Source organism: Zingiber officinale, chromosome 3B (assembly GCF_018446385.1).
Source record: "Zingiber officinale cultivar Zhangliang chromosome 3B, Zo_v1.1, whole genome shotgun sequence".
In the NCBI taxonomy this organism is placed as follows: Eukaryota; Viridiplantae; Streptophyta; class Magnoliopsida; order Zingiberales; family Zingiberaceae; genus Zingiber; species Zingiber officinale.
In genome coordinates, this window is record NC_055991.1 from 91043158 (window position 1) to 91053144 (window position 9987).

General features: G+C 47.9%; 1 protein-coding gene across 1 annotated transcript; it reads right to left on the minus strand.

Moving 5' to 3' along the window:
- Window positions 1-8382: 8382 nt before the first annotated feature.
- LOC122055024 (flocculation protein FLO11-like) lies at window positions 8383-9354 on the minus strand. Its single transcript, XM_042616421.1, has one exon. It carries the CDS (start codon window positions 9352-9354, stop codon window positions 8383-8385), a length of 972 nt encoding a protein of 323 aa, XP_042472355.1.
- Between the last annotated feature and the right edge of the window lie 633 nt (window positions 9355-9987).

Sequence of the window (9987 nt, forward strand, 5' to 3'; positions counted from 1 at the left end):
GGGGAAAAAGGATATGAAACGATGGAAGTCAAAAGCGAGGAGGGTATTTATAGTCGCTGAGTAAAAGGGCAATTTCGTCAGACTATCATCCATCGGAGCAAAATAATAAGCGGGAACAGCGATGGCCAAAGGATCTTCCTCGGAATTAACGCTTAGGGGCATATGCGGAAAAATACTGGCACTAAGTACGAAGAGGCGGACCTCGGGAAAAGATACCAACAGTGGTCTCAGAAAAGTGCTCGCGCCTTTCTGAGCTGGGCTTAATTCTTAATAACTCGACTTTTGTTTACGGTCTGCGCAGACCTGGACACGAAGGGTTTCGGTCTGCCCTTAACTTTTAATTTCCCTCTTCTTTTATGCAGACCTGGAGCAGGACGGATCCAGGCCTGTGCATAGTGTTTAATGTCCTAGTCTTCAGTTAACCCTAACTGTAAACGGGACCAAGGATAGATTGAGGAACAAGACTAAGGCGGGGTCAGCCAAGGAATACAAGGGAGCAGGTCGGGAATACAATGGAGCAGGTCGGGAAAATAGAAGAATTTCTGGTCAGGGGTAAAACGGACCTAAAATAAAAGGTCGAGGCGCATATAAGGACGTGTGTCGTTATAAACAGACCCAGACAGGCAATATATATAGAGTTACCAACAATCGATTAGCATATTATCATACTATGATAAGAGAGTCAAGGGCCTACCATTAAGAAATAGCATGAGAAGCTCGAGCATGCCAAAATGGAGATAAGTCAATAAAGACGTTGAAAAAGAGTCGGTTAAGTATAATTTTATATCAAGAAATGTAATACATAGAGCCAGCTTAGGCCTTATCGTCAGCAGGGGGAAGTTTTTCTTCAACAAGGCAAGTCGGATGTTCAGTGGGGCCAGATGAAGGCTCGGGCAGAAGGAAGAGGTCGTCATCATCTTTAAAAGAAGGGAATTACCCATCAGGAATCTCATCCATAATGCGACCTATATCTAGGAAATCTTCTGAGGGAGCAGCCTTGAGTAAATCCTGTTCGAGTATTTGGCGAGCTCCCCCACCCACGCCACAACATACCATGAAATTCATCAGATCCCCCAGTTTCTTCATGAAGAAAGGGGAGGTAACATATGCTCGCCTGTAGGCCCTCAGTCGACCCACTTCGCCTGCCAAATAATTCGCCAGCTCAGTCTTTACCTTCTCCTTGTCAGTGCAAGCCTGCGTTAAAGCTTGTTGACTTTGGGAAATATCCTCTTGCATTTTCAGGAGGTCGGCCTGCACAGATCTAAGAGTCGCTTGGCTAGCCTCCCACTGGCTTTGAAGTGTTTTCTCCCGGTCGGCGCTAGCAGCCAGTTAACCCTGGACTTCTGCTATGGTCTTTTGTAGGTTCTCCCGGGTTTCTTGTAGGCTAGCCAGTTGATCATTCTTCTTATCTAGCTCAGCTGCTAGTTCCTAGCGCTTCTCCACTTCAGAAGCCAATTCTGACTCCCTTGTTTGGAGAGCTGCTTCCAAAGCCCTTATCTTGTCAAAAGCCGCATGTGAAATATTGTGGGCAGATTCGGCAGACTCTCCAATTAAGCGAAGATAGTGCGCCAGATCTCCAGGAGTCGGGTGGAGTGGATCGCGGGGAGTCAGGGGCAGTTCTATTTCTTCAAGACGAGCCTTCAGCACTTCATTTTCCCTCTGCAAGCCGCAGGCGTATTGAAGGGCGCTTAGGTTAGCGAAGCAGGCCTGTGTCAGATACAAGAAAGGTTATACAAGATAGCAGCAAAGGAGCATAGATGTAGAAAAACTTACAGCAACCATCTGGCAAGCCGTCTGATCTAGCCCCCCATCGGAGCATTCTTCCAAAACTTGCGATTGCCAGAACGCCAGGAGGCCGCTAAGTCTCCCTCTAACTCGATTAAAGCAGTAAGGGGAGGAGCCCCTTCAATAGTTTCTGCGGTGACCCTTGAGCCTGCGGAGGAAGGCATGCATCAAAAATTAGTGAAGGAATATTTGTTGCAAGTTTTCCTCCAGGATCTAGAAATAGACGCGGGAATATCTATGGGAAGGGGGGCAGATGGAGTGGTAGAGCTCTCGGGCTGGTCCACTAAGGGTAAAGGTGGCTGACCGGGAGAAGAAGCTGGTGCTTGCAAGGAGGCCTGCTCAGGAGTTATGTCTCGATCGGGAGCCAGGACTGATAGGCGGGGCGACACGACAGGAGCCTCAAGCCCCATCGCACTCTCCCGGGCAGGAGAAGCAGCTCGGATTTCCAAAGGGCGGAGGGCAGCAGAAGAGCGACGGCTGGGAGGGATAGGTGGAGGTGACGCTTGAATAGCGGGAGTCACTCTCTTCCTTTTTCGTTGAAGTTTCAGGCGTCCAGCCGATCGGGAGGATGCCACTGGTCTTTCCTCGACCTGCTCTTCAGCGGCCTCCCCGACCTGTTCTCCCGTGGCTTCCTCGATCTGCTCTGCGGTAGACAGATTGGCCTGCTCCACAGTGACAGAGTCTTCCACTAGAGCCACATCCAAGGGAAGGGCAGAAGAAGTTCCCTCCTGGGTCGTCGCAGACGGGGTAGGTAGGGAAGCGGAAGGAGCGGATTGTGAGGCAGAAGGGTCGGATTGGGAAGAAGCTACCAAACCTTGCTTCAGCTCCTCCCTTAAAGCCTTCAAATAAGAGCTGGATCAGCGCTTCACATCAGAAGAGTACGCCCGGTACATGGCAGCCTCTGCGATAGAAAGAAAGATACCTCAGTTAGCTAAGAGTTGCGAATAGGAAAGCGGGGTCTTACCAAACGAAGCCCCAATGTCTGCCCGAACGGGGCTGAGACCGAACAAATATAGAAGGTCTTCCAATAGTAATACAAAAAAGTTGACAAGCACGCCTTGAAGTGCTTCTGAAGCAGGGATACAAGAAGGTTGATGTTGGTGTATAGGGAGGTCGGAAGGGAGGTCGGAACGCCACTGTGTAGGCCCGATCAGTGGATTAGGTAGTCGGATAAAGAAGAAACGGGATTTCCAACCCTTGTTCGAAGAAGGCATGTCCGAGAAAAACTTATAGCCAGGCCTAGCCTGTACCATAAACACTCCGGGCTCTGAGCGTTTGAAGGAATAGAAGTGGTGAAAGAGATGAACAGTCAAAGGAAGTTGGTATACGCGACAGAGAATAACGGTACCGCAAACAGTCTAAAGAAGTTAGGAGCAAACTGAGAGATGCAAATGCCAAAGTATTCACTCAGAGAAGAGATGAATGGATGGATGGGAAAACGAAGGCCTCCCAAAATCTGGTCTCTAAAAATGGTCACGAAACCTTCTGGGGGATTAGCAGGATGCTCATGCGGTGTGGGGACTCGGAGTTCATAAGCATTACTAAGTTGCAGGTCTGAGCGAATCACTGATAGGTCGTGGTCATCTATATTCGAAATGAAGCAAGAATACCAAAGAGTGGTCTTACCATCAGCCATTATCAGGGTGAAGAAGGTTGAGGAAGAGATTAGTCGAGGAGGAGAAGAGCGCTGGACGGAGGAGCTTAAAAAAGGAAAGGTGCAAACGCCGGAGAAGTTGAAGCAACAGGAAGAAGGCAGTCAAAACGCACAAGGCAATGACTGTGGACGACCTTTAGGGTTTATAAAGGGAGTTCTCCTAGGGAATATCGAAAAGAGGCGAGTATCTTTTTGGGTGAAGTGCTTCAAGCCGTCTGATTGTCGAAGAACATATCCTTATGGGGAAGCATGTACGAAAAGGAGTGGCATGGGCGGCGTCATCCTGCATAAGCAATAAAGGCAGAGGACAGATGTCGACCTCCTAGGAGCCGTATTAATGATGGATGTGATAAGGAAATTATGATATGAGGCGGGAGTATGAAAATGCTTAATAGGCGATTTTCTTGGGAACCGTCGAGGAAAAGTAGCGGGAAAGAAATTCAAAGGCAGCAGGGCCGGGGCTAAGTGAAATTTTTAATATGGTTATCCTTAACACCACTAATGATATATTTCCTGATAACATGCGAAGGCGGAGCGCTTTAAATAATTCCTGGTCGGGAGATCGACCCGTAGGGCGGCGACATATATCTTGGTCGGGAGATTGATCCGCGGGTCGGTAACATATGTCCTGATCAGAAGACCGAGTTCCTCGGTCGGCTATCCCAGACTCTTGCCCCAGTACAAGTTATAAGTGAGCTCTGCTCTCACGCCCAACGACCGAGCTGCTCGGTCGGCTGTCCCAGACTCTCGCCCCAGTGCAAGTTATAAGTGAGCTCTGCTCTCACGTCCAACGACCGAGCTACTCGGTCGGCTATCCCAGACTCTTGCCCCAGTGCAAGTTATAAGTGAGCTCTGCTCTCACGCCCAACGACCGAGCTGCTCGGTCGGCTATCCCAGACTCTTGCCCCAGTGCAAGTTATAAGTGAGCTCTGCTCTCACGCCCAACGACCGAGCTGCTCGGTTAGCTGTCCCAGACTCTTGCCCCAGTGCAAGTTATAAGTGAGCTCTGCTCTCACGCCCAACGACCGAGCTGCTCGGTCGGCTGTTCCAGACTCTCGCCTCAGTGCGAGTTATAAGTGAGCAAAGCTCTCACGCCCAACTACTTCACCGGTTAAATCGACAAGTGTCTTGATCGGGAGCTTCCACATGTATGTGAGGCAAAACAAAGCGCGATTTATTCTTATGCCTCAATGCTTACTACTATGTTGGTGAAGGGTAAGGAGAAAATGAGGTACGCAAGCTGTTTTGTTATTTTTTGCTTTTTTGCTAGGCATGTTAAGAGTCTGCAGGTGTTTTAATGATAAAGACGTACACGAGAATAAAGGAACGTAGCCACAGAACAAAAAGCGTGCTTTATTTCATTCGAAAAAAGAGCATACAACAGCAGCCTCAATTACTACCAGACTCAAACATTTGATGCGCTCCTTCTAGACGGGTTCTCGCTTGAGCCAGCTCTCTCTAGACATGGTCAAGGGTGGCCCGCAATTGAGCAATGGTGGTGCCCTGTATTTAATTTTCTTCCTTCAGGGAAGACATCTCATCCTCATGCTTCAGCTTCAAGTAGAGGATATGGTGGAGTTGAGCGTGAAAGTCCGCCTGCGCTTTCATCTTCAGAGCCACTTCCGCTCGAGTCCTGCATTTAGCTGCTTGCCACAGTTCTTCTAGTTCCCTACGGAGGGAGATCTGTAGATCCCGGCTCAGAGTCATGTCATGTAAGGCTTTTTCAGCAACAGCCAACCGACGACGAAGAGCAGACCACTCGGGGGATTCCATAAGTAAGTTAAGGTGCAAGTACAAAGAAAAAGTGTTAATAAAGGAGTAAAATGACTAAGCCTTTTATAAAGAAGAGGAAGGTGAAAGGACTCCCTCGGAACCGGAGGAGTTGCTTGGGAATAGTGTGGCAGATAAAGACTAACCAAACTCAGAAGTCGAAGAGTCAACGGAAATAGAAAGCGAGCTTGGCTACCTCCCAGGACGGCCGGATATTATATAGAAATTAGGAGGATGGGTAGGCAAAGGAGTTAAGAGCTAGATCAGGTGTTCAGAACCCGTGGGTCTAATCAGTCGGACTAGAACCTCCTTCGACTAGACTTGAGGGGGAGGCTTATGATACGGTGCATATTTTGTGGGGTCGAGAGGATGATGTGGTCATGAGTCAAGGCCACGAGAGGGTCAGAAGTCAAGCCGACTTGGTGGACAGGGAAGTCAAAAGTCAAGCCTCCGTGGCCGATCAGAAGTCAAGCTGACCTGGCGGACAGGAGAGTCAAAAGTCAAGCCCACGTGGCAGGTCAACAGTCATGCCGATGTGGAAATCAAGGGGGTCAGAAGTCCAGGGTACGTGGCCAAAGTCAAAGTCTCAACAGACAGGTGTGGGTCGGGAGTCAGACCCAGCGTGCAAGTCGGAACGTACATGCCTTGAATAATAAGCAGATGCGGGTCGGGAGTCAGACCCATCGTGCAGGTCGGAACGTACATGCCTTGGATAATAAGCAGATGCGGGTTGGGAGTCAGACCCAACGTGCAGGTCGAAACGTACATGCCTTAGATAATAAGCAGATGTGGGTCGGGAGTCAGACCCAACGTGCAGGTCGGAACGTACATGCCTTGGATAATAAGCAGATGCGGGTCGGGAGTCAGACCCAACGTGCAGGTCGAAACGTACATGCCTTGGATAATAAGCAGATGTGGGTCGGGAGTCAGACCCAACGTGCAGGTCGGAACGTACATGCCTTGGATAATAAGCAGATGCGGGTGGGGAGTTAGACCCAGCGTGCAGGTCGGAACGTACATGCCTTGGATAACAATAGGCAGATGCGGGTCAGAAGTCAGACCCAATGTGCAGGTCGGAACGTACATGCCTTGGATAGCAATAAACAGATGCGGGTCGGGAGTCAGACCCGGCGTGCAGGTCGGAACGTACATGCCTTGGATAGCAATAAACAGATGCGGGTTGAGAGTCAGACCCAGCGTGTAGGTCGGAAAATACATGCCCCGGATAGCAGTAAGCAGATGCGGATCGGGAATCAAACCCTGCATGCAGGTCGAAACGTACATGCCTTGGATAATAAGCAGATGCTGGTCGGGAGTCAGACCCAGCGTGCGGGTCGGAACGTACATGCCTTGGATAATAAGCAGATGCGGATCGGGAAGCAAACCCTGCGTGCAGGTCGGGACGTACAGGCCTTGGATAGTGATAAGCGAATGCAGGCCAAGAACCAGATCCAGCATGCAGGTCGAGATGTACATGCTTCGGATGACGAAGACGAAGGTGAGTCAGAAGGTCAAACACTACACGACAAATAGGTCTACAAGGAATAGTAACCACCTGTCAGAGAACAATCATCACCTGTCAGGGAATATTCTAACGGGGGGAGGCTCATACTCCTCTTGGTTTCTCCGCCAGCCTATAAGAAAAAGCCACGTGTCGACCACCGCCAGACAAAGCCTGACATCCGACATTCCCTGACATTCGCCAAATTCCAGAAGCCCCAGTTGCAGTATAAAAAAGGATACTTTGTCCCTTACGCAGGTACACTCACTCGTCATTTCTTACCAGTTTTTTACTTTTCGTCCTTTCTCTGTGATTTCTGGGGAAAAAGACCTGACTTGAGCGTCGGAGGGTCTGACCCGGGGACTTTTTCCCTTGTTTTTGGTCTCTAACGACCGGTGGACTCGTCTGAGTGTGTGCAGAGCAATAGCGTCATCATCCTGATCGTTTCTCTCCATAGGACCGCCCGTGCGAACCTTTCCGGGGGGACCTCATTGATTCAGCATCTCAACGATTCTCCGTCAACTTTTCGCACAACAAGGCCCGTCCTCATCCGACTCAGCTTCCGGACGGGATCAGGTTCTTTATCAACTCAAACTGGTTGGTGGAGTACCAACAGCAGACAACCAAGTAGGAGGGCTGCTCCTCCCAATCGCAGAGCAGGGAGGGAGAGGGAGAGGGAGGAAACAGATTACGTGGTCGCCATCCTTGAAAGTTGAAATCCCCGGTCTGGAGGAGGGTGCAGGCAAGGATGGAAGCTGGAACAACAGGGATGGCCGGCGATGCCTAGCTCCTTTGTCTGGAGCAGTGGCTGGAAGGCAGAAAAGCGGCAACGACAGCGAATCCTTTTAGTTGGCGTCGGAAGCAGAGAAATGAGGAGAAGGCGGTGTTGCTCGGCCCTCTATGGCAAATGGGGAGGGGGGCAATAGGAGAGCTGTCACAGGCGCTCGTGTGTGGTGGAAGGCCCCTTGGCTGCTGGTCAGAGGCGGAAGTGTGGCGGCCGAAAGGAGCTGCAGCAGCGTCATGTGCCCTGAGCAAGCTGCGGCAACACCGAAGGAGAGAGAAAGTCACCGTGAGCGGCGGAAGAAAAAAAAAAAACACACACACACACACACAAAAAAAAGAGAAGGGAGAGAAAAAGTTTTTTTATTTATTATTATTATTTTTTAGAAATGGGAGGGAAGCAGAAACGTGAGGGAAGCGGTGGGAGGGAAAAAAAAGCAAAAAGAGGAAGAGGGGCTGCTATGATATCATGTTAAATTAATTAGACGAGAAAAATAATAATAAAATAAACTATTTATTAATTTATCCATAAAATATATAATATATAAAGGGGAAGAAATTAGTTAATTAATTTATTCTAATAATTAAATTATTATATCTTAATTTTAATTTAGTTTATTAAATAATTCTCTTTTAGTCTGGGAGATAAAAAAAGAAAGAAAGGAAATTCAGATGAGAGGTAAATTTATTTACTAACTTACTTGAATTTATAGAGAAATACTTTAGAATTATATTGATTGCATGAAAAATATAAATTACACCTAAACTTTAATTAGCGTAGGAAATACACTTTAACTATCTAGGAAAAGATAAAAATATTGAATACTCTCAACTTGACTCTAAGAAACATAAACATAATTAATACTTAATCAATTACAAACGGTGAACTTATTCAACATTTCCTTAAAAAAATCCAACGCCAGTCGATATTGTTGTTGTCCTTGTTGTCCTCAAGGAATTGGTCCACGACATTGGCATTGCTATTAGAGGCGGCGAGCTTGTCCTGAGAAGATGGCCTCGTAGTAGCGGCTCCTGCAAAGAGGTTGTCGTTAGAAACTTGAATATCAGCACCGGTTGGAAGGGTGACATTAATGAGGCCATTGTCCCCTCCAAGATCTGTGACCTCCTTGTCCAAGAGAGACAAGGATGATGGAATAAGGGCAGAAGATGTGAAATTGACTGGGTCAACATCGGACATAAGTTCAGTGAGCATGTCTGAGATTGACGACGACGGCGGTGGAGAAAGGGCGCCAGCGGAGGGGACGCCTCCATTAGAAACCGTAGGAAAAACAACGGTGGTAGTGGTGGTGTGGTGGTCGGAGACGATAGAAGCCGACGCTGCGTAAGTCGTGGCGGAGGCGAGATGACCCTTCTCATTGTGCTGGGAAGGAGCAACGGCTGGCAGCGAGGGATTAGGGGGAACGTAGGAAGAGTACTGTTGAGTGTTCTGGCCATCGACGGGAGCGGGGGCGGGGGCGGCGACTGTAGGGGCGGCGACTTCGGGGGCAGTGACTGCAGGGGCGGCAACTGCGGGGGCGGCGACTGCAGGGGCGGCGGCGGCGGCATGGCCATCGGCGGGAGCGGGGACGGGGGCGGCGACTGCAGGGGCGGCGACTTCGGGGGCGGTGACTGTAGGGGCGGCAACTGCGGGGGCGGCGACTGCAGGGGCGGCGGCGGTGGCAGAGGCAGCCGTGGTCGTGGTTATGGGGCTGCTGGTGTGCAGTTGGACATGGTCTTTGAACAACTTTGTGGTCGTAGTGGGCACCGTTGGCTGCTCAGTGATTATTTTTACAGTCGGCTTCCGCTTCGGCTTCTGCGGAAACAAACTTGAGCCTCGATGCTGTAAAAAAGAGGCAGCTTCCATCGGTAATTTTCTCTTCCGTCCCATCGATGAAACTGTCTCTTGATCTGAAAATAAACGAGAGATTATCGACAATTTAAAGATGGATGACGACAAGGATAGAGTACAGAATATTTATGTGCCAAATTATATTAGAAATTGATTTTCAATTATTATTTGATAGTTTACCATATTTAAATTGTAATTATAATCATATTTATTAATATTTCTATATTTATTATTACCATACATATTATAATATATTAACTTATATATCATAACACTTTTCTATATTATTTTACTATTTATATAAATAAGTTTATTAGCATATAAGAATATTGAAAATAATTATTCCTTCTCTATCTGATTTACTGTTTCTTATTACATTCTTATCCACAAGAAGATTTTTACTAGTCAAATCCTAATTCCAAAATTCCTCCGAATTCATCCTCTTTCCTTTTAACTTTGCAATCTTATCCCCAACCATTCTTTCAACTCTGATTTGTCGCCTTTTAACTTTGCAAACCGTATGAACATCGATAATTTATCAAAAGACGTATATAGAATTAGAGAAATTATCAAAAAAATATATCATAGTTATATATTTATCAAAAGCATAATTAAGTGATGTGAAATTCTTATATTAATCCTCCCGTC